The sequence below is a fragment of the Petaurus breviceps genome, unplaced genomic scaffold (assembly GCF_028583685.1).
Source record: "Petaurus breviceps papuanus isolate PSGF00001 unplaced genomic scaffold, PetGlider_PUasm1.0 78, whole genome shotgun sequence".
Lineage (NCBI taxonomy): Eukaryota > Metazoa > Chordata > Mammalia > Diprotodontia > Petauridae > Petaurus > Petaurus breviceps.
In genome coordinates, this window is record NW_027186502.1 from 1,155,816 (window position 1) to 1,181,337 (window position 25,522).

A 25,522-nucleotide genomic window follows, 5' to 3' on the forward strand; every position below is an offset into this window, starting at 1 on the left:
ACTTGTCTGCATTAACTTCCTCTCTCTGGGAGGAAATAGCAAGGACATAAGTCATATATTGGTGGTGATGGATTGCTTTAATTGGTATTCTCAATCGACATCCAACAAGACTCCAGGAAGGCTCCACAACTGACGAGACACTGTGGAAATCTATCGCTCTGTGTATCATCTTCCTGCCAGTATCCATTCAGATGAAGGCAGAGACTTTAAAAGTATGATTTTCCAAAGAGATGTTGGCTCTGGTTGTCATCAAGAAATCTCAGACAACACTTCATAATCCACAAAACTGGTGATCCTGTGATCTCGAAAAGGATCGTTGTTATTATCATTATTTAGGAATATTATTATCATTAGTTAGTAAGCATTGATTAGGCTCCTACTAAGTTCCAGGCACAGCGCTTCATGCTGGGGATGCAAAGAAAGGCATAAGATAGTCCTTGCCCTGGAGGGCGCACAATCTAAGCGGAGGCACAAGGAGAGGAGAGGCAGATAAATGTATGCAAACAAGGTATGTGCAGGGTAAAAAGGGAATAATTAGTAGGAGGGAGGTGCTAGAATCAAGAGGGATTGAGAAAGGCTTCCTATAGAAGATGAGATTTTAGCTAAGACTTGAAGTCAAGGAAGCCAAGAGGTAGAGATAAGAAGGAGTCTTCCAGACATGGGAGGTGGTCAAGGAAAATGCCTGGAACAGAGATCTGGAGTGATTTGTTCACGGAACAGCAAAGATACCAAGTGTTCCTATATCCAAGCGTTCATGAAAGCAGGGGTATGAAGTGTGAGAAGACTGGAAAGCTGTGTATTTGTATAGAGGAGTGGTAGAAGGGATAAGTTATGAAGGGCTGTGAATACCAAACAAGATTTTATGTTTGACTCTAGACATTATAGGAAACCAGTGGAGTTTTTTCAATAAAAGAATGACATGGTGGGACCTGTGCTTTAGGAACTGGTGGTTGAATGTAGAATGGACGGAGTAGGAAGAGACTTGAGGCAGGCAGACTCACTAGTAGGCTATTGCAATAATCCAGGCATGCTGGGCAGCTAAGGTGGTAAAGTGGATAGAGCACCAGCCCCAGAGTCAGGAGGACCTGAGTTCAAACGTGGCCTCAGACACTTAACACACTTACTAGCTGAGCAAGTCACTTAACCCCAATTGCCCTGCCTTATCCCATCCAAAAAGAAAAAAAAAATAATAGTCCAGATGTGAGGTGATGATGATGGTCTGCACCAGGCTGATGACTGTACCAGATGAAAGAAGGAAGCATATTCAAGAGTGTTACAAAGGTGAAAACAATAGACTTTCAAAAACAGATAGGATTGGGGACCTGAGAGATACTGAAGAGTCCATAATGACATCTAGATTGCAAACATAGGGGAATGGGTGACCTTGTTCAAGTTACTAAACTTCTCTGAACATTAGTCTCATTTGGAACAGTGGCTAGAACCCTGGATTTGGAGTCAGGGTGACCTGAGCCTCAGACCCTTACTAGATGTTTGACTGTGAGCAAGTCACTTAACCTCTGACTGCCTCAGTTCCCTTTTCTGTAAAATAGGAAGATAATTGCACCAACCTCCCAGGGTTGTTGGGTGGATAAAATAATAATTGCAAAATGTTTTACAAACCTTAAAGCATTCTATAAATGCTAACTATTACATTTATTGTTGTTGTTATGTTAAATAACATTCCCGGGATTGTGTCATCAATAATAATAACAACCCACTTCTACAGCCCATTAAGTTTTGTAAGGTTATTTTCTCCTAATCACTCTGTAAGTCTGGTAACTGCAAATACTATTTCCATTGTATTTGTAGGAAAGAAAACTGAACCTCAGGGAGTTATGATTTGCCCTCTACTCTTACTGCTCTGCCCCTTTTCTTATTCACTTCTCAACTCCGTAATCTGACATTCAACAGAAACTGCTTTCTCCAAATTTACCAGTGATCTCTTAGTTGCCTAATCCCCTGACTTTCTTTTTTTTTTAATGCTTATCCTTCTTGACCTTTCTGCAATATTTGACACTGCTGAGTTTTTGTGACATTGATTTCCTTTAGTTCTTTTCCTGTCTGACATCGCCTCCATCTTCTTTTCTGGATCATCATGCATATCCCATTGGTAACTTTGGGTGTTCTCCCAAGGCTCTCTCTGGATCTTCCTCTTCATTCTCTCTCTTGCTAATCACAACACTTCCCATGGTTTAATCATCATCTCTATGCAGATCACTCTTACATCAAGACATCCATTTCTAGGCTCTTTTCTGAACTGACTCCTTTATCACCAACTGCCCACTGGAGGTTCCAAATTGAAGACTCACAAAGGGATTCAGAATCAACATGTCAAAGCAAAAATCATCCTCTCTTGAAACCTGCCCCCTTTCCACAATTATTTATTTCTCACAAGGACACCTCCATCCTTCTAGTCACCTAGGTTTACATTTCATAGTCATCTTCAATTCCTCAGTCTCTCTCCCCTCAAATCAATTCAGTTCTCAAGTTTTTTTTTTTTTCATTTTTACCTGTGACATCTGTCACCTTATCCAACAGTCACCACACTGGTTCAGCCCCTCATCATCTGGTTCCAACTGGAATTTTGCAGTAACCTCCTAGTTGATCTCCCTGCCTCTTGTCTCTCTCCACTCCACTCTACCCCAAGCTACCTTTTCAGCTGTATTATATATGATTCCCCTTCATGGAGTTTCTGATCTAGTCAAACTGCCTTTCTTGTACTTCCATTCATATGACATACTATGTCCCATCTCTGTGCCTTTTCATTGGCTTTCCCCATCCTCAGAATGAACTCTATTCTCACCTTTACCTCTGAGAAGTCCTTCTTTCCTTTAAAACTCAGCTCAAGTAGCACTTGATTCCGCCCCCCCCCCAAGTCCCCTATCTACTAGAGATTTCCTTATCAATTGCCTTGTATTTATTTTTAAAATATATTTTGTGGAATGTAAACTCCCGGTAAACAAGGGCTGGTTCACTTTTGTCTTTGCCTGGCACTTAATAGGAGTTTAATAAATACTGGTTGGTTGGTTGAATAACAGTTGTGCTACCTTCCTCACAGGGTTTTAGTTAGGTGAATCCTTTGTAGACTGTTGTTGTTGACTTGTTTCAGTCTTGTTCAACTCTCTGTGGCACTATTTGGGGTTTTCTTGGCAAAGATACTGGAGTAGTTTACCATTCCTTTCTCCAGTTGATTTTACAGATGAGGAACTGAGGAAAGCAGAGTTAAGTGATTTATCCAGGGTCACACAGTTAGTAAGTATCAACTGTAATTGCTATGAAAAATTTGAGTATGGAGAACTCATTTTCAGTTGGATTCAGGATTCAAGGAAAGCTTGGATTAGACCATGAAAGAAAATTCTTTCAATCAATTTCAACCAATAGCTAATTGGGGGAGGGCAAATCAATTTCATAAAAAATGATATGAATAACCACTTGGCATGTGGGATGTGGCAGTACAAGCATCTGTTAAATGCCTACTATTTGCCAGGCATTATGTTAAACATTGGCAATAGAAAGGCCAAAGACCATCCTTGCTCTCAAGGAGCTCACAATCTCTAGTTATTGTTCAGTTGTTTCCTTCTCTGACTCTTTGTGGGACCCCTTTTGGGGGATTTTCTTGGCAAAGATACTGGAGTGGTTTGTCATTTCCTTCTCCAGCTCACTTTACAGATGAAGAAACTGAGACAAACAAAGTAAAGTGACTTGCCCAGGGTCACACAGCTAGTAAGTGTCTGAACCTAGAATTGAACTTAGGAAGATGAATCGTCCTGACCCCAAGCCTGGTACTCTGTCTCCTGCCCCACACTCTTCTGGAGAGGATATCATATGCAGACAGCAGAAGGAGGTCCTGGAAATAGCAATGGGGAGCAAATACTATCCCAACTTGACTAATAAGCTTGGAGATAATGAGTAAAAGTACAGTTACCATTACTGGAAAGGGTAGCTAGACAAGCTGTGTCATTAGAAGGGAACCAGTTCTCAGTAAGAGCCAGAAGTTGAAAGGGGTAGGAATGGAAAACATTTAAGAAGTTTGTTATCTATGGAGCACTTTTTCCAGAGATCACCATGGAAGGAGTGGCTAGCTTTAAGGAGGGGTGTTAGGAGATGGTAGTGAGTTGAAGGATAGGAATGAGGGAGTGGGGAGTAGGGGATAAAGAAAGGACTTATATGATAGCAGAAATTTCATGTTTCCTGGGTTGAGGATGGTTTTACCAGGGGATAGTTTGTTAATCATTGCTGCATAAATTCAGGAAGGTTAATAACATCACTTGGGGGCAGCTTCAAGGTGATATGTTCTCAGGGTGAGGCAGCGCAAGGGGACCAGTGGAGAGACCTGATGCCAGTTTGGTCTCTTATCCCTGGAGGCAGACCAGGCTGGGAGATCGACAGATAGAGCACTCTTCCTGCCCTGTGAACACCAGTTATTCCCTTTCTAGCCTTCTTTTTGAGTCTTATAAAACAATGCCAAACACTGGGACCTTGAGTCAGTATGAGTGATTAAAAGGATTCCCTCTCTGGCATCTACACAGTGAAAGGAAATCAAATTTTCATTCCTAGACCTTGTTGTGGTGCCCACGTGAGATGAAATTTCATGTACTCTTTTTTTTTTTTTGCTTTTTGGAGGGGGGAAGGCAGGGAAATTGGGGTTAAGTGACTTGTCCAAAGTCACATGGCTAGTAAGTGTTAACTGTCTGAGGCCGAATTTGAACTCAGGTCCTCCTGACTCCAGGACTGGTGCTCTATTCACTGTGCCACCTAGCCACCCCTTATGTACTCCTTTTATTTTTGCGTAGAAAAGTCTATGGTTAGGATTGGGGACCAGAAGTCTTCTGTCTGGCCTGATTTGGGGATGTATCTGAAAGTGGTCCAATAGACACATCCCTCTGATGTGTCTAATCAGAAAGTTTGAAATCATTTTCAGGAAGAGGGTCAGGGACATGAGATACCCTCTCCTCTGTCCTCCTCTGTAGCCAAGCCCCCAGTCTTTGGCTCAATCACATAACTTCTGGAGCTAAGTGGGTTGCTGCTGATTTTCTGATCATCTTCTCTTTCTCATCTCATTTCAGACTTAGCTTTTTATCTTTTTCTCTAACAACCCAACCTTCTACCTTTCCGGCCTATTGATTTAAGGTCTAGATCATGCTGTAGACAATAGTGCAGGATGGGTCTTCAGAGTCCAACGAGGTCCCTTCATTTTACAAACCAGGAAGCTGAACTCCAGAGACATTAGGTGACTTAGCTAAGGTCACATGGGCAGTACACTTCCAAAGCAGGACTTGTACTCGAGTCCTCTGGTTCTTGTCACCGTCATCTCAGACTGTCCACGTGTCAAATGAGACAGTTTGAACAGATTCTCTTCAAGGTCCCATCAGTTCTAGCATTCTTTGCATTTATTATTCTCTTAACTATATCCCCTGGTAATCCTGGAATTGCTTTTGACATTTCCTGTTTTAAACATAAAGAAATATAAGTACGACTTCTCTTTACCCCTGTAATTGGGGCCTCCTTCTGCCTCAGAGATATTCATTCATGAATCCATCAGATTCAAAAAGTACGTATTGACTTTCTACTCTATGCAGAGTGCTTTGGAGGACACAAAATGACTAAGATAGATTTCTTTACACGCAAAGAATGGGAGGTACTTTCAGTGACTACCGTGGATCAAATAAAGTTTCAAAGCAAAGCCTTTCCTGCCCATAACTTCCTCCATCCCACTCTGGGATCAAACCTTTGGTGTAAGTGAATCTTAGAAATAGTTTGCCTGCTGAGGCATGGATTTAACCTGAATTCCAGTTAGAGGGCCCACCCTTATCTCAATGGGAGTTCATGAAGACTGGGTCATACTTCCTAAGTAAAAGCTTCCTTCCCTATGCTTGCCCGAACAGGGATACATTATGGATAATTACCCATTCTCTTCATCCTTTGCTTCCTTCAAACACTTGCCTGCTCACCAAGCATCCTTTACGTTTAGAGGTGACTCTCTGAAGGAGAAAAATGTCCTACTCTAGAAATCAGTTTACTAGTTATATTCTGCCCTCTCTCCTGATCTGCTCTGTGAACTCAGTTAGATTTACTGTGGACATACATTGGAGAAGGAGTCAGAAGGCTTTGGAACTAGCCCTAGATCTGCCACTAAATGATTGTATGACCTAAGGAAAATCCTTTCTCTGAACTTCCATTGTGACATTGGCAAAATGAAGGAGGCTAGGAATCAAAGATCTCTATATTATTGAGGTCAACTGAGAGGTAATCAAAAGCCAGAGAAGCAAAGACCCTTCCCTGAAGTCACTCAGGAAGCCACAGATAGAGCTGAGAGAAGAACTTGGGTCTCCTTGGTAAAGATGCCCACAGAAACAATATGGAGCAGGGAAACAATGTTGGACCTCTCTCCTTCTGATCAGGGCAGACCTCCCAACCTTTAGCCTAAGCTACAAACAAAGACAAGCCCAGTGAAACTGAAGCTGTCTGCTGCTTCGGCTGGGCCTGACACTGTGATCCTGCAGTGTTCCCCACTCAGCTGTCAGCTTCCTTGCTGAGCCATCCGGACCACCCATGTGGACAGGAAGCACGCTAAACTGCTCAGCTCTGAACCTGTCAGCCTGAATGGCCCCACAAGGCATGAGGCTAGGCAAGGGGAGAAGGATTATATTTAGATTTTTTTCTAAATTGAGCTGGAACACAAGTACCAGGGGCAGGGGATGGAGGAGGTCCTGGCTGGAAAGGAGAGGAGAAAAGGGCAGGTTATAATCTTAAGGTATGACTAAAGGGAAGATTAGGGAGAGCTAAGGCTTTGATGGACCATGCAAGGGACATTAGCAATGGGATGGGAAACTAGGGTCACCAGCCAGAAGGAACCATGAAAGGAAGAAATTAGTCTGGGAAATCTAGAAGTCCCAAGGAATCTCCAATATTAGGCCTCTTTCTCAAAGGGCTTATTAAGAAATAAGCAGGGTCACTCATCCTCTTTGACTGAGGGACAGAGATCCAGGACCCCTGCATATACTTAAATAATAACCATTACAGTCCTTAGCACTGAGAAGATTATTTTGGCTTTCACAGCACTTTCTTTGAATGTTAGAATGGGAGAAAGAATATTAGAGTTCATCTAATTCAGGCCTGCCTCCTACTCTAACCCTAAGTGCGGGTACCTCTAACTCTCTAACCCTAAGTGCGCGTGCCTCTAACTCTGACCTTCACCCTACATGTTGTGCAGGCCTGTTTTAAAACCTCTACATTTTTTCGTGGGCCACCCAAAATCCTTTGTCTGCAAGTGGTACATAGGTTGTATGTTGTGGAAGCCTGATCTAATTTTTTTTTTATCAATGGAGGCCAAGAGAGGAGAAGTGTCTTACAGTAGATCATATGAGGAATTGGGGGCAAAGATGGGACTGTTATAGCATCCTATTTACTGCTATAGAATGATGTCTTCTTCCAGGAAATTCTTCTATTGTGTTGTCGCGAAACACAACACTATAAATTGTTTGCAAAAGGGAAGAATTAGAAGTATTTCAAAGTAGACTCTTCTCAGACCTCATCCAAGTGACTTTAGTGATAGTGGGTACCAAAAAGCACATTGTAAGTGACCTTACCTATAAAGAAGTCCTACAGTGAAATATCACAGATTCCAGGTTAACAAAACTCATTTTCCCTGAGTCTTTTGCAAAGGGAATTGTCAGGCTATGTGTCTGATTTTTCTTTTAATTTATAAGTCTTGGTCACCCTATCCAGTGGATAGCAAGAGCACAAAGGGATAACAAGGTTGCATGGTTCCGAGGTAAGATCTCACTAAACATTTTACAAACCTACTTAAATTTCGTTTCAACTAAGGCAGCCGCTATCTTCCTGACATGGCAAGACTTCCTTTTAGTGAAAGTGTGAGAGATAAAAAGTGATGACATATTTTCCCACTTTCTTTGCTCACACAGACACTATCCTTGTTTTAACCTCCATCCCCTCTTACAGGTACTATTTGGTCTTCCTGCTTCCAGTCTTTCCCGCTGCAATCCATCTTTTACCCCCTGCCAAAGTGCCATCCACTTCTATATTAACTCTAGTTTTTCCCTCTTACTTCTTGTACCACCTCTAAACTTAACTCCTCTTTTTGACATTTAAAACATATCAGACTTGACTCTATCTTACCTTTCTAGCTTTCTTACACACTATTCAGCTTCTATACACTCCATGGTCTTGCCAGTCTGTCCATCTTGGTCTTCTTCATATGTGACGCTGTACCTCCCATCTCTGGGCACGAGTACTTCCTCCCCACCTCCACACCTTGGAATATTTGGTTTTCTCCAAGAGTCAATTCAAGAACTATACTTCTACTACAGGTGTTTCCTGACTCTGCTCCCCTTTTCTGTTGCCTCCCTCCTCTAAGACTGCTTTGCATTCATTTTAAATGTTTTTGAATATAACTATGTATAAAACTATATATATATATATGTACATATATATACACACATGTGCACAAATGTATATGTCTATATGCATATATATACACACACATACGTATGTGTGTATATGAGTGTGTATTGCTTCTCCCTGTTTGAATGTAAGCTCCATGAGGGCAAAGACTGTTTCACATTTGTCTTTGAATTTCCAGCACTATCACAGTGCTTGGCATAAAATAAGTATTAAATGGTTGATTGTTGGCTTCATATTTTTTTGTTATTGTTGACACTAAGACTAAGATGAGAAATGACTTATTTGGATTTGAATAGCTAATACATATCAGAAACAAGACTTGAACCCAGATTTCTATGAACTCACTAGCTGTATGATTGTAGATGAGTCACTTAACTTCTCAAAGCCTCTGTTTCTTCATTATTATTTCCACTACCTGCTTCACCAGATTGCTAAGAGGAAGGCACTTTACAAAAGTTAAAGACTAAATAAGTGAGTTATTATTTATCCCATCATCATTATCATCATTACTTTAAGTCTCATATGATTTCTATTATATTATGATTCTAGGCTAGGTGGTATGGTAGGTACCAGAGGGCCAGAATCAAAAAGACTCATCTTCCTGAGTCTGAATCTGGCCTCAGACACTTACTGGCTGTGTCACCTTGGACAAATCACTTAACCCTGTTTGCCTCAGTTCCTCAGATGTAAAATAACCAAACAAATGAACTAGAGAAGGAAATGGCAAAACCATTCCAGTATCTTTGCCAAGAAAGCCCCAGATGGGGTCATGGAGAGTTGGACATGACTGAAAACGACTAAACAACAACAAATGATTCTATATATTGAAGAGTCATTCATAATAGCAGGTCTTTAGTGGCAAACAAGAGAAAGGATATAATTATAGACAGATCATTGGGATTAAATGAGAGGCATTTGAAGGTCATCTAGTCCAACCCTCCCATTTGACATGAGGAAAGGGGGGTCCAGAAAGGTGAGGGAACTTACCCAACCTGAGTAGAGAGATAGCATGGCTATAAATGTGGCAGGATGTCACTCTGGATATAAGAAGTTCATCTGATTAAACGCATGATGGCCAAAGATGTGTAACAATGTTGGACCAAATTAAGAAATTCCCTAAGTAGCCAGGTAAGAAAGTGGAAAGGGGTTACAGCTACTTGAGAGCAGGAACTGTTTTTCCATCAATAAGCATTTTAAGTCCTTACTGTGTATTAAGAATTGTGCTAAGTTCTAAGAATCCAAATGCAAACAGAGACAACTCTGCCCCCCCCCCAAAAAAATAACTACCATTTTGTGAGCGAGGAAAGTGAAAAGGAGAAGGGGGAGGGGAAGAGAGGTGAGATAGAAAGTCCAGAGTCATAAGTGGAGCCTGGAGAGGAATGAAGACACAGCTAGCCTGTGTACTTCCCATAAAATGGCGATTCTGGGAGGAATCAGTCAATTGGAGGAAGGAGCCCACCCACAAAGGAAAGAGTGTACTTCTAGGATGAGGAATCTAGGGGTTGTGTGAACTTCTAGGGCAAGGAGGCCTTCCCCCCTCCTGCCCCTCACCCTGCCCTTTATTTCTATCCCTAACAGCATAGGGTAGCTAGGTGGCTCAATGGATAGAGTGCCAGACCTGGAGTCCTTTTCCTGAGCTCAAATCCAACCTTAGAAGCTGACTAGCTGTGTGACCCTGGGCAAGTCACTTAACCTAGTTTGTTATCAGTTTCTTTATCTGTAAAATGAACTAGAGGAAGAAATTGGCAAACTACTCCATTATCTTTGCCAAGAATACCCCAAATGGGTTGATGGAGAGTCAGACAAGGCCCCCCTCAAGGAGAAGACTGATGGACTAGGTCAGATCTGTGCTTTAGGAAAAATCACTCTAGTGACTGGATGGATCAGGATGGGGAGATATTGGAGTTGGGCAACATCTTCCCTTCTCCCGCCGTTCCCAAGCTATTGCAAGAGTGTAAGTGGGAGGAAATGAGGGTCTGCATCAGGGTGGGCCCCTGTCAGGGTGTGGTGTGTATTCTGGAGGTGCTGTAAAGGTGGACTCTACTGATCTGGGAAACTGCTTAGCTATGGGGGGAGGGAAGTGAGAAACGGAGGAATCCAAGCTGCTTCTGAGGCTGTAAGTCTGAGGGTCTGATGTTTTCTTCTACAGTAACAGGGAAGGTGAGGGTGGGGGAGGGAAAGATGGGTTCTGAGTTTAAGAAGTCTGAAAGGCATTTGGAGATGTGGAATTGGAGGTCAGCAGAGGGATGGGAGCAGGATAGATGGATGTGAGGATCCCCAGCATAGAGATGTGATTAAATTCCAGGGAGCTGATGAGATTGTCACCACTGAAGTGGTGGAAAAGTGGGAGAAGAGAAGAGGCCCCGAGCAGAATCATTCAGGACCCTGGCTTAGAGGCTATGGTGTGGATGAGGATCCAGCCTAGGAGACTGAGAAGGGGCAGTCTGACTATGTGCCTCCTTTCATGGGACAACCAAAAGAATGCAGCAAGGGAGGGGGGAGGAATTTTGTTCCCTTCCCCACTATCCATTATCGATAGCACCTTGCCATGGAAGCACATGGCCATAAGAAACCATTGCCACATTCAGCCTGAGAGGAGAATCTAGCTGTGGATCAATTCAAGTCAGTGAATGGAATAGAGAGTACAGAATCTGGAGCCGGTATCCTCTTCAGAAGTTGATGGATCCCAGAACCAAGACTTCATCTGCTAGTTTGCAAGGTCCGGGTTCCAAGTCATGGTCAGAGGCATTGAGATAGCTAGATGGCACAGTGGATAGTTCTGGGTCTTGAATCAGGCTGAGTTCAAATGTGGTCTCAGACCCTTACTGTGTGACCCTGGTCAAGTCATTAAATCTTTATTTGCCTCAGTTTCTTCAACTGCAAATGAGGATAATAGCACCTACCTCCCAGGGGTTCTTGAGGGCTGTTTGTAAAGTCCTTAATGTGATTCCTGAAACACAGTAGGTAATCTATAAATGCTTATTCTTTTGCCCTCTTCATTACACAAGTATGTAACAGTACCCCAGGCCATACTGTAGTTGAAAGAGAAGCTGGAGTTGGTGATGATTATAACCAAGCAGGAAAGCATCAATCAGAGTAGAATCTGGTTGAGTAGATTCAGAGCTGAATCCAGTGCTATGGAAACTGTGAGATAAAGGTCAGCGGGAGGGAAGAGCAGGAGGACATCAGGGACCCTGCAGCATGGTAATATGGCAGGTGTAAATTGTCCCTTCTCACACATACCTTGGGGTGTCCTTGTTTTCCTTTTGTGTGTCTGCTTTTCCCACTGACAACACTGCGTGCATTTATTCAAAAATAAACCCTAGGTTTATGGGGGATGTGTTTCGTGGTTAATGTTGCTTATATGCCTTTGGTTTGAGTTAATTATGTCCTCCTGCTGACTAGAGGAGAGATCATCACAGCGTGAACACTCGTGAACTATCGTTTTAGAATTGTGAGTAGCTTAAACCTGGAGCAGTCATCCCTTGGGTCACTAGTGACAAACTCAGATAGAACCAGGGCCACTAAATCATCAATAAGGATTCCTGCTGCTGCATATTGACTTAGAAAACCACGTATTAACTATGTATGTTCTATTACATTTTAATTTATTTTGTAACTATTTCCCAATTATATTTTAATCTGATTCCAAACACTCCAGGCAGGATATTTGATAACTCTGTCCTGAGGAATCCAACTTGCAGATCCACTGGGGCAAGGGCAGTCCATCTAGGTGATGTAGATGCCAAAGTGTTCTTAGGGTAGGATCATTGCACAATGGCCACATGCACCAATATATCTGGACAGATTCAGCTCAGTTTCCTTTAAGATCATTCTCTGAAACAACAACATCGTCATCATCATAACCAAAATTTTAATAATGGTTTAAGGTTTGAATATGTGTATATACACATATATTACTATATATACATGCATTTTGTATCTATTCACATATGTATGTGTCTATGTGTATACACACATATAATATCTCCTTTGAGGGAAGAACATGCAGCAATATGAACTACAAATACATGTTCTACAACCTGCTATCCCATTATGCCTTCTGATCTTGTATATAGTCTGAGCCTAATTATCAGCAAATCCATTTAGGCTTCCTTGTTCAAGCCCTGCAAGTGACCATCAATCCTTTGCTTTAAGACCTCCATTGATGAAGAAATCACTGACTTTCATAGTACATTTGGTCTGGGGACAGTTGCAATGGTTACAAAGTTTATTTGTCTTTTTCTCCTCTCCTAAAATTAAGCCTAAATGTTCTGCTTTGAACTTGTACCTGTTATTCCTAGTTCTGGCTTTGGTATCAAGGAGAATAGATCTAATCCCTTTTCCACGTGATAGCCTTTCAGATACTTGAAGACAAATATATCCCCACTAAATCTTCTCTTCTCAAAGCTGAACAGTCCCAATTCTTTCTACCAGTTTCTATGGCATGATTTCCAGGCTCTTTAACACTTGATCATTTCCTTTCAACATGCTCTAGCTATTAATGTCCTCCTTAAAATGTGATAACAGAATGGAACTTAACATTCCAGAATAGGTCTGATAAGAAGACAATTTAAATCCTGTGTGCTACAGTATTATTATTTTTTTTTTAAATAAGGAATACTTATTTTTTGCCTTTTTTTAAGGGGGAAGGTAGGGCAATTGGGATTAAGTGACTTGCCCAAGGTCACACAGCTAGTAAGTGTTAAGTGTCTGAGGTCAGATTTGAACTCAGGTCCTTCTGACTCCAGGGCTGGTGCCACCTAGCTGCCCCAGTAGTGTTCTTTTAAAGAAGCCTAAGATCATGTTGGCTATTTGATTGTCAGATTCTATTGGTCACTCATAGTGAACTTACAGTCTGTATGCTAACATCTAGACTTTTATTTACTTATCTTAATTTTTCAATTCAGCATTTATTTTCTCTTTTTACCTCCCTCTCCCAGGGGGAAAAATTAAAATGAAATCTTTGTAAGCAATATTCATCATCAAGAAAATAAATTCCCACATTGACCACATGAAAATGTGTTTCGTTCTGTATCCTGATTTTATCACCTCTATGCTAGGGCATTAGTAGCATTCTTCATCATCAATCTTATAAAACCATCGCTAGTAATTGCACTGATGAGAATTCCTAAATCTTGCAAAGTTTTCTTTCTTTTCTTCTTCTGATGCTATTGTTATCGTATACATTGTTCTACTGATTCTGCTCACTTGCTCTGCATCAGGTCATATGAGTCTTACAAGGTTTCTCTAAAACCATCTTTCTTCATTTCTTATGGAATAATGTTCATATAATTTGTTCAGCCATTCCACAACTTATGGGCACCCCCTTAGCTTACATTTCTTTGCCACTATGAAATAAGAGCTGCTATAAATATTTTTTTTGCACATGTAAATACTTTTCTTTACTTTTTGATCTCTTTGAAGTATAGAACTAGGTATCTAGATGTCAAAGCACAAACATAGTTTAGTAAAATAGAGGTGGGTGGGACATACTTCCAAATTGCTTTCCAGAATTGTTAAACTAATGCGTGAGTTGATAATTTTGCATTAATATTCCTGTTTTTCCATATCCCCTACAATATGTCATTTTCCTTTTTTAAGTCATTTCTGCCCATCTAAGGGGTATAAAGTAGAACCTCAAAGTTATTTTAATTTGTTTTCTAATATTATTAATTTGTAGCCTTTTTTCATGGCTATTATTTGTTTGGGTTTCTAATATAATCCTAATACCTATACTAGGGAAGGATAAAAGGATAGGAGAACTATAGGCCAATATCATTAGTGAATATCAATTCAAAGGTTTAAAAATAAGATTCTGTAGAACTGACTGCAGAAATAGAGGCAAGAAATAATTTATTATAATCAAGTTGGATTTATACCAGGGGTGCAAAGATAAATTCAGCATTAAGAGGAAAAGTCAACATAATTATATTAAGCACAAAAACATCTAAAAATACTTGATAATTTCAATACATGTACAAAAAGTCTTTGAGAAAGTACCACACTCATTTTTGCTAAAATCTCTACAAAGGACAGGCATAGAGGAAACTTTTTCTAATGTCATAAAAAGTATCTAAAACCAAAAATCATTATATGTAATGGGACTATATTAGCCCCATAGCTTTCCCAGTAAATATAGGAATGCATACTAGGATACATATTCTCCACACTATTATTTTCTATAGTTCTGGAAATGTTAGCAATAGCAATAAGACAAGAGAAAGAAAATATATGCATAATGATCATAAATAGGAGTAAAACAATTCCTATTTGCTGATATATAATGGTTTACTTAGAAAATCAGCAAAGATGCTAAGAAAAAAAGCTTTAGCAATTTCATAGGCTACAGAATAAAACCTCAAAAATCAGTTTTTCTCTATAATAGTGAAAAATCCAGGAGGCAATAATAGAAAAGCGATTCCAAATAACCACAAAATTCATGAAATATTTGGAGCTCAGTATACCAGATACCACAAAATATGTGTCTAGATTCCATTACAAATGCTTTCTTAAAGAAATGAAGAATAACTTAAATAACTGGAGTGTTCATGGCCGGGTGGAGCCAATATATTACAAATGGCAATACCACCAAAATTAATTTACATGAAGAACTCCCTATTCGATTAAACTACTAGGAAAACCATAAAGCCACCTAGAAGATATTAGGCTTAAACTTTAATACCTGACACCTTAATATTAAAAGATCATGCTCTAAATCAATAGCCATAGCCTTTTGAAATAAATACTATAGGCATTAGTATCTTCATCTTAACAAATAAAGAAAATGAAGCTTAGAATATTGAAGAATCTTGCCCATATTCAGCCAGTCAGCAAGTATTAGAGATGAGATTTGAACTTAGGGTTCTTCTGACAGGTCAGGCTCTATCTGGACTTCACAGTGACTCTTGAGATGAAGTAACACTTATGAAGATGCTTTGGGAAGTGCATAATGCTATATGATTAAAAATAATACTGCTACTTTTCTTTGTCCTGCACCTGTGATTTCATAGCTCTGTGAGCTACCTCCACTGAAGCAGATAGTTAATTTATATGTCACTTAGAGATTTGGGGAGTTGCTCAAGACTCTGAGAATTAAGGAACTTTCCCAGGGAGTTCGATATTTGTCAGAGCAGAACTTGAATTCAGGACCTCCTGATTTCGAGGTTGACCCTCTATTCTCATCAGGTCTTGGACTCTTACCAAATTACCAGGCATAAAGATGAGCTTATAGTGGCATCAAGTTAACTTGATTTAAAACCAATAGGGGCATTAGACATCATCTAGTCTAAAGACTTTATTTGAAAAAGGAGGAAACTGAGAGCCAGAAGTTTGAAATCACTGCCCAAAGTAACTCAGGTAGTGGGAGAAGTAGGATTAAAATTCGGGCCTTCGGACTCCCAGTCCATAGATTTTTTTTTTTTTCTGTATGTCATCTTGAGTGGTCTTTTACTTAAATGGTAAAACATACAATGGGGCAGCTAGGTGGTGAAGTCGATAGAACACCAGGTCTGCAGTCAGGAAGACCTGAGTGCAAATCCAGCCTCATACACTTACTAGCTGTGTGACCCTGGACAAATCACTTAACCCTGTTTGCCTCAGTTTCTTCATCTGTAAAATGAACTGGAGAAGGAAATGGCAAATCCCTCCAGTATCTTTGCCAAGAAAATCTGAAATGGGGTCACGAGGAGTCAGACATGGCTGAATCAACTAAACAACAAAATATATAAACTTTAGTGTATTACCTTTATGAGAACAGAAGAAGGAATGTGTTGGAGTGGGAAGAATGAAGAGATCTCCTGGCTCTACCCTTCATGAATTTGGTGAAGCTTAACCCCTACCAGAGCAGCTGAGGGAGGATTAGAGAAATAACTCCAAAAGGCCTGGAAACTCTGGGAAAAGAAAACCAAGACAGATTGAACACTGAATTCTTCTGCTCTGAGTCAAAACTGGCAAGATGAGTCTTCCCAATTACCCACTAGGTGGGTAAAGAATTGGGCTGAATAAATAAAATTATGTGGCATTATTATATCACATTATGATGAAAAAGCATTGAATTTCTGGCCTAGCAGAAAGTTCGCTTTCTTTTCTGTAATCAAGATTACCTGTGTACATGCATACACATACAGTAAACATGTGTGTATATATTTATGTATGTCGTTGTTAGAAGGGGTGTGTGTGGGGGGGCGAAATTTAGAGGATCGATAGAGAAACTCTTAATTTTTAAAGGCCTTTGAGGAAGAAAATTCCAGTCTTTTTAAATGATTCTTCCAGGACCTTATAACTTTAAACTCAGTAAATTACGATGATTTCGACTTGCCTCCTATGCTGATTTCAGTGAATTTGGAAAATGTATAGTTTAAAAAAAAAAAGAGGAAAGGAGCCCTGTGTCTGAATTTTGGCTCCGCCCCTCGATGATGGTGCTTTTTTGTTTGTTTGTTTGTTTGTTTGGTGGGGAGCACAGGAAACTCTACCAATGCAGATGTCCTAGAGCTCACATTGTAATGGGCGTGACAGTTTGTAAATGTGTAAATAATAGTTGCTTATCTCTCAGTGCTTCAGTTTTTCTTATCCTTAAAAAGAGGGGGTGGATGAGATGATCTATAAGATCCCTTCCTGCTCTAACCCTGTGTTCATATGTAGAAGGAAGTCAAGGGCAGAGGAAAGAGCACAGGATTTGGAGGCACAGATCCTGAATTTGAATCTCTCCTTTGCCTTTACTACTTTGGGGATCCCTTGGCACAGTGCCTGGCATATAGTGAGGGCTTAATAAATGTTTACTGATTGACAGTCTCGTGGGCTTATTTTTCTCATCAATAAAATCATGTATTGGACTCAATAACCTCTCTTCCAGCTCTAGACTCATTTAATTTAATTAATAGACTCTAGATGCTATTTTAATGAGCTTTCATATACTTGATAATTCTTTCAGAATCTTTCCATTCCCCCTCATCCTTCTCTTCTCTAGAGTTAAAGAAGCCTTGTTCATTTGCTTGGGGATTATTTCCCAAACTCTTCTCTGGCTAGCTAATGAACTTTTCTCCATACCCTTGCAAAGCCCTCTCGTGTTTTCTGAGGCTGCCTAGTCCCTGCTGAGGACCTTGTCAAAGCCTTGTCTGCTCCCTGTTTATGGGGTCAGTTAGTAGTTGAGAACATTTTCCATGTCAGGCCTCCATGCAATCCTGTAACTGCTGAACACATTTGGTTTTCCTTGCCTGTAATTAGAAGGCAAAGCCCTTCAGTCTAGGAGTTGAAAGTCTGGCTGATGAAATAACCTCTGCTTCCCTTCCCTTACTGACTCTTCGCTTCAATTTTTATTAATGGGCTGTTTATAGCAGTCTCCTTTCAGCAACTTACCCCCAAATGATAGAAATTAAAAGTTCATATTGAGGAGCTTATCAGTTTCATTTATTCCTTTACACTTTTAGTAGCTCAAGATGGAGAATTCCCTTTCTTCAGTTTCTGATTCATTCCAGCAGAGTTTGTGACCCTTACTGAGTCACAGCAGGTGAAAGAAAACAAAACAAAACAAACAAACAAACAAACAAACAAAACCCATAAGCTGCTTAATCAGAAGGTTAATTGTTTTCACTTGGGCTTTTTTGGGGAAGTTTATTAGGAAATACTACATCATTGAGTTATGTTACTTTGTCTTTTCTCTTATTTTGATTATTATGACTCTCCCCACTTTTATTTGTTTGGGTTTTTTTGTTTGTTTGTGGGGAGCAGGACAGGAAACTCTATCAATGCAGATGTCCTCCTAGAACTCACATTCTAGTGGGGGTGACAATTTGTGAATATGTAAATAAACTCAGAAGACACTAAGATTACGTGAGAAGACTGGGAAAGGCCTCTCGTGTGATTGTTGTTCAGTCATTTTCAGTCATATTGGACTCTCTGTGAACCCATTTAAGGTTTTCTTGGCAAAGATACTGGAGTAGTTTACCATTTCCTTCTCCAGCTCATTTTACAGATGAGGAAAGTGAGGCAAAAAAGGTTAAGTGACTTGCCCAGGATCACACAACTAGTGTCTGAGGACAGATTTGAACTCAGCAATATGAGTCTTCTGACTCCAGACCCAGTATTCTATGCACTGTGCCACTGAGCTGCCCCTAAATATCTATTTAGTTGACCAGTATTGATGATTCTGCTTCCATGTGTCTTACATTCAAACCCTTATTTCCATCCACTCAGTCATCAACATAGTTCTGGCCATCATCATGTCTCATTTGGACTCATCTGGACAGTAGGCTCCTATTTGCTTTCCCTTTTCCTAGTGTTTCCTCTCCAGACCATCCCCCTCATCATTGCCAAATTGGTATTATTCCTAAAACACGTTACTTCCTTACTCAAGAAGCTCTCGGGAAGCCCCAGTTGCTACTAGAATAAAATATAAACTCTTTCATTTGGCATTTAAAACCCTTTCCAATCTGGGACTGCCCTACCGTGTTTCCCTGATAATAAGACCTATCCCGAAAATAAGCCCTCCCCTTACTGTGTAAGATTCCTCTAAAATAAGCCCCCCTGAAAATAAGCCCTATTGAGATTGCTACTCTGTATGCACCGTCCCCCCCCACCCAGTAAAATGCACGCCGCGCTCTGAGCTGCATCCAATCAGAGCTGCAGCAGTGAGCACATCATCCTGTTCTTCCCCAGTGATTTGCTTATTGAATGAAGGTACATTTTTTTGTTCACATTTACCTGTTTATTAAAATTGCTGTCAATGTTCATTAAAATAAGCCCTCCCCTGAAAATAAGCCCTCTGGTGTTTTTCTGTCCAAAAAAATTTAATAAGACAGTGTCTTATTATCGGGGAAACATGGTATGTTTCCAGGCCGATCACACGTTGTTTTTTATGCATCCTCCATTCTAGTCAAACTGACCTTGTGACTCCCTGTGTATGACCCTGGATTTGCTGTTTCCATATCTTTGCATGAGCTCAGCTCTGTCCCCAGATGCAAGCCTTCTTCACTTCTGCCTTGTCGAACCTCTGTATTCCTTCAAGGCTCAGCTCAAATGGCATCTCCTCAGCCATGAGTGCCCTCCCTACCCTGCCCCGGGAAATTATCTATGGATATATTTATTTCCTTATCTGTATTCATATTGTTTCCTCCAGATACAACATAAGGACAGATTGTTTCATTTTGTCTTTGTACCTGGCCCATAGTAGTTGCTTAATAAATGTCTGGCAAATGTAATTCAAGCTGGGCAATCACAAAGAAGAAGACAGATTGCATAATGATAGCATACACCTCTTCACAGATTCCTTCATTTTTTCAACAAACATGCATTTTTTTCTACCCCTCTCAGATTAAAAAAAAAAAGAAAAACAGAACACTTATGACAAATATGCATTGTCCAGCAAAACATATCCCCTGATTGACCATATCCACCTAGGTTAGCATCAATTTTCATTATTAATAGTTTATTTACCACTAGTTCATCAGACGTGGCACCATTCTTCCCCTCCAGCCCCCAAATGACCCTGTATTTATTTCTACTAGTCTCTCCCAACAGAGTGTAAATAAATACCTGAGGGCAAGTGTTTCATTTTGGTCTTTATATCTGAAATACCTGGCATATAATAGGTATTAATAAATGCTCGTTGGTTAATTGATGGCAAGGGTGGTGGTGGCTAGAATTGTGGTTGTCAGTATCTTTTATGTCATCAAAGTCCATCAAATGTCCATCAAAGCATCACGAGAGGCACAGTACAGAGCAGGCCAAGTTTTTAGCCCTCGTAAGAGCTGGTTAAGTTTAGACAAAGAATAATTGCATTCCTACTTGTACCAGGCATCTCATCAGTGTGTGCCATTTATTACAAAATGACCCCAACAAACAGGTACAATCTCAGAACCAGTCCATCCCAAGAGCTAGTAAGAGCAGCTGAGACCATGTGCTGCAGGAGTGGTGCCACCTGTATATCTGGAGGACTTCAATATTCTGAGGATCTGTCAATTTCAGTAGTATGAACCCTCCTTCCATCAAAAGGATCTCAACCTCTCCATTCCTTTGTACACCCTTTTTATGAGTTTCAATGGCTAAAATAAGTTCAGACATAATGACTGATCCAAGGAGTTTCTCTGAAATTAGCCAGGTCCATCCTTCAGCTAGAAGACATATGGTCCACACACCAAGCCTACAGACATTCTCAAAGACTTTTCTGATTCAAGAGGTGGCCCTCCAGAGCTGCATGCTCTCCGCTGGAATATCCTTCAACACCCAACATAACCAGCCTACCAAGATGAAATCTGTTGAGTGCTGGATGTGAAAAACATTTAGTAATTTTTGTCAGTGTGTATATCTTTCAGTGAAGCCTTATTCTGATGGATCATAAAGGGGGTGTAGATCACCCTGGATTCTCAAGAGTTATTCCAGCAGAGAATGAACTTTGATAGGTCCTACCAAGAAGGAAAGTACAGCTGGTGATAATATTGTATGTCTGTCATCTGAAGATCAATATAGCTAAGTCTGGAAGGACTCCTCAGCAGACTGGCTTCAGGGTGGTGGTGAATTTTTCAGCTGTAGCAACTCGTAGTAATAATAGTTAGCATTTATACAGCACTTAAGGTCTGCAGTGAATAGAGCACTGGCCCTGGGATCAGAAGGACCTGAGTGCAAATGCAGCTTCAGACAGTTGACACTTAACTAGCTGTGTGACCTTGGGCAAGTCACTTAACCCCAATTGCTTTGCCTTCCCCCCTCCAAAAAGAAAAAAACAGCAAGAACAACAATTATAGGAGGTAAGTGCTATTATTATCTACATCTTGTAGGTGAAGAAACTGAGACTGAGAGAGGTCAAGGGTGAGGCTGGATTTGCCCAGGGTTGTACAGCTCTCCAGTGTGTGAGGCTAAATTTGAATCCAGGTCTTTCTCACCTTAAATGTGATGTTTCATCTATACCTCAATGCTGTTTCCCTGTGAATTGAGTATTAAGGCACAGAGGGGTAATTCACACCAACAAATCACAGCTCTTTGAGGTGCTGAGGTGTTGGCTATATAGACACAGTTTTATAAAATGGAGTGATGAAATAAAGGGGAATTTGACTTCTGCAAGCCACTGTGTCCTTTTAGAGCCAGGCTAGGGTTCCCTTGCACAGCAAGAGCACCCAAGGACCTGCCCCTTTTGCCCAACTGATGAGAGCATTAGTGATGAAGCACATTACAATCTGGGGGAACATATGTTCTACAGACAAAGAAGACAAAAGTCACTGAATGGTTGAAGAATGTCATAACAGATGTATTCAGTTCATGTCTGTAATTCAAAAGAATTACTTGTTTTAGGTTTTGTCTTTCAATTTTATTTGTATGAATAAAATGGGTAACTATATAGTGACTTTTGTCCCACCCTTTATATTCCTTCTTCCTTAGACTTTGAGGATACTCAGCATTTTGAAAGCTAGAACTGGGTGGGGCAGGAGAGAGGAGGAGGGAAAAGGGATTTGTGGTTCCTTTAATTTCTCCCAGAGCCCTTGACGGGGTTCCTCAAGGAGTCTGGGAATCATAGAATGTTAGTGCTGGAAGGATCCTTAGAAGTCATCCAATCCAGTCCTTTGACCTCCTGGACCTTTTGGAAGCCATTTGTTGAGCCTTTTTTCAGTTTTTTTTTTTTTTCTGACTGGATCCTGGAATGATTTGCCATTTCTTTCTCCAGATCATTTTACAGATGAGGAAACTGAGGCAAACAGGATTAAGTGAGTTGCCTGGGTTCATTCAGCCAGTAAATGTTGGAGGCCAGATTTGAGCTCAGGTCTTCCTGACTCCATGTCCTACACTCTACCCACTGAACCACCTAGTTGTCCTGTGTTAGTGCTAGAAGAGGCCTTAGAAGTCTAGGATACCTCCTTTGACCATATTGCCCCTTTGGAAGCCATATAGGAACCCCTACAATCTAGATGGACCTTCTTTGTCAAGTAGTTGAACCTACCCCATGGTTTGAAGGGCCTCTTCAAATTAGACTTCCTCTGGTGAGGCCCTTGCTGGCAGAATCCCAAGCCCAAACCACCTCTTCACATGGCATAGCATTAATGACAATGCATTCTGTATATCTCTATTTACTGATTTAAACAAAGACTGAAGTCCATTTGTTAGCCCCTATGATAATAATATGGGGCAGATGGAGTAGTTGAGAGCTGACCTTGGAAGTCACAAAGTCCTAGATCCTGACACAGACTGACTATACAATCCTGGGCAAGTCACTAATCTCTCATTGTCCCCAAGCAGTTCTTTCTGTAAGACTCTGAATTGTGGAATGGTTGTTAATCTGCATTGGAAGGATGAACTTCCTCACCACGAGTCCCTAACTTGGTCCCCTACCTGTTCAAAAAAATTATATGCCATTTAAAGATTTGAAAAGCACTTTTCTTACAATAATCCCATGGCTGTAGGTAGTTTGGGTATTATTGTAACCGTCTTTCAGAAAAGAAAGTTGAGGCTTGGAGATATTGTCTGCTGGGTAAAGCACTCAACTAGTAAGTGAGATGGGATTCAAGCCCAGATCCCTTCATGAAATGTCAGGTCACCCTTTCCTGGTCAATGCCTTTCTATGCAAGATCGCATTAATGGTACATGTTTTCAGTATCAGAAAAATGTATCGTCCTTTTGGCTCTCCTTTCCCAGCACTTGCCAGAGGGGAGACTTGAGGGTGCGTGCAGCTCTGTTAAGGGAAGTTGCAAATGGAAGAAGACCCTTTCCTCCACAGAGAAGAGCTTAGCCTTAGGACTCTGCTAAGGCATTTAGAAGACGTATCTTTGTATTGTATAAATAGAGGTATTATAATAATAGCTTCATGAAACACTTTAAGGTTCAGAAGCTGCTTTTTGCACAAAAACCCAAGATAGCAAAAGTATTATTATTTACGTTTTACAGATAAGAAAACTGAGGTTTGGAGAAATTAAATGCTTGTCTATAGGGTCACACAGCTGGCAAATGTCAGAGCCAGGATTCACATCCATGTGACCTTATTCTGAGCTGAGTACTCTTCCTTCCTCTCTCTCTTTCTTCCTTTCTTCCTCCTTACCTCCCTCCCCCCCCTCTTTCTCTCTTTCTTTCTTTTGGAGGAGAGAAGGCAAGGAAATTGGGTTTAAGTGACTTGCCCAAGGTCATACAGCTAATTAAGTGTCAAGTGTCTGAGGTCGTATTTGAACTCAGGTCCTCCTGACTCCAGGGCCAGTGCGCTATTCACTGCACCACCCAGCTTCCCCTAGTACTCTTTCTACTACGCCGTGTCACTGTGCTTTGGTGATCCCATTTGTCAGAAGTCTAATAAAAAGGCTATAAAAAGCAGGGCACTCCCATGTCAGTGTGACTGGTCTTCCTCTTCCCACTGCATCTCATTCTCCAGCCTTCTACATGCTTGCCTGCCTATTTCACTGGGACCATCTATAGAGTCTGAAGTTTTTCCTCTGTCATCAATTTTCCTAGATCGTTCCTCTCTGCTCCTTTCAGACTACAAGGGGCAGTGAGGTGGCAAAATGGACAGAGCAATGGATTTGGAATCTAGAAGACTCATCTCTATGAGTTCATATCCAATCCCTGGGCAAGTCATGTAACCTAGTTTGCTTCGGTTCCTTCATCTATAAAGTGAACTGGAGGGGCAGCTAGATGGTGCAGTGAATAGAAGCACCAGCCCTGGCATCAGGAGGACCTGAGTTCAAATCCGGCCTCAGATACTTAACACTTACTAGCCGCGTGGGCTTGAGCAAGTCACTTGATCCCAATTGCTCTGCCTTTCCCCCCCAAAAAAAGCCAAAAAATAAAATAAAATGAACTGGAGGGGAAAATGGTGAATTACTCTACTATCTTTGCCAAGAAAACCCCAAAATGAGTTCATGAAGACATGACTAAAATGGCTCCACAACACCCCAAACCACCTATGGGCAAGGATTTAGTTTACTGTTTGACCCTACTCCGTATGTGTCATGTTTGGTTTTCTAATTCTTTGTCAACAAAAGAAGGTAGACTTCTCCCCCACTTCATATCCAGCACCCCATTTACGTATGATTTCTGTCATCTCTCAGCACATCCTACTTGCTATTCCTTGGCACCACCGGCCTATCCACAGGTGTATTTGAGAAGAACTCCAGAAACATTTGAAATGCTTGTTACAGGTGTGCCTGTGTGTCTGTATTCATTCTTCAGTGTCCAGGAGAGGGAGTTCCTCTTGTCTTGACTGGGAGGTACAACTCTCCAGGGGGGAGTGTAGGCTGGGATTGTGTCATGACAGGCTTAGGTTGTTGTTCTTCAGCTGTTTTAGTCATATCTGACTCTCTGTGGCCCCATTTGGGATTTTCTTGGCAAAGATACTGGAGTTCTTTGCCATTTCCTTCTGCAGCTCATTTTACAGATGAAGAAACTGAGATGAATAGGGTTAAGTGACTTGCCTAGGGTCACACAGCTAATATGTGTCTGAGACTGGATTTGAATTCAGATCTTCCTCACTTCAGGTCCAGCACTTTATCACCGAGTCACCTAATTATTTAGACACACATCAGTTCTTTTTATCATTAAAAGAGGAAGGAATAGATGGACAACCATTGGTTTGATGCATAGTATCTGGGAAAAGTTATTATTGCTGCTTCTTTTCTGCTTAGAACCATGATGCTATTTTGTTTTTCTCTCTCAGTTATCCAATTTGGATTTGTCAGCCTGTTTGTGGCCTCCTTTCCTCTGGCTCCATTGTTTGCCCTCCTCAATAATGTTATTGAAGTCAGGCTTGATGCAAAGAAGTTTGTTACAGAGCTGAGACGTCCTGATGCTGTGAGAACCAAAGATATAGGTATGTAACCCAGCTATGAAGTATGATTTTTTTTTCCTTTTCCCCAACACTGGCATGCTGTAACTCCTGCCAACTGTGGCTCAAAGTCCTCTTCTCTCAATCTCTAACCTTGCTTTTAAAACTTAATCCTTGAATCGTCAGGTTTTCCAAAGTTTTCCAAAGGCCACTCTCTCCATCCCCTCACTTTCGGGTAGGAGTGGCCCTAGGATCTCCCAGACCACCATCTATCTCCCCCATTCTTAGGAGTTTCAAAGGATTCTCCCCACACTCTTACCTTGCCTCCTTTGCAACAGGTCACTATATTTCAAATTCTTACAAGAT

At 40.9% G+C, this 25,522-nt stretch overlaps 1 protein-coding gene across 1 annotated transcript in view; it reads left to right on the forward strand.

Moving 5' to 3' along the window:
• The window catches only part of ANO2 (anoctamin 2), a 573,391-nt gene that overhangs the window by 506,049 nt on the left and 41,820 nt on the right, over positions 1-25,522 (forward strand). Inside the window, exon 22 of the mRNA XM_069106084.1 lies at positions 25,049-25,201. Within this exon, the coding sequence (XP_068962185.1) occupies positions 25,049-25,201 (153 nt within the window). The remainder of the gene's footprint in view (positions 1-25,048; positions 25,202-25,522) is intronic.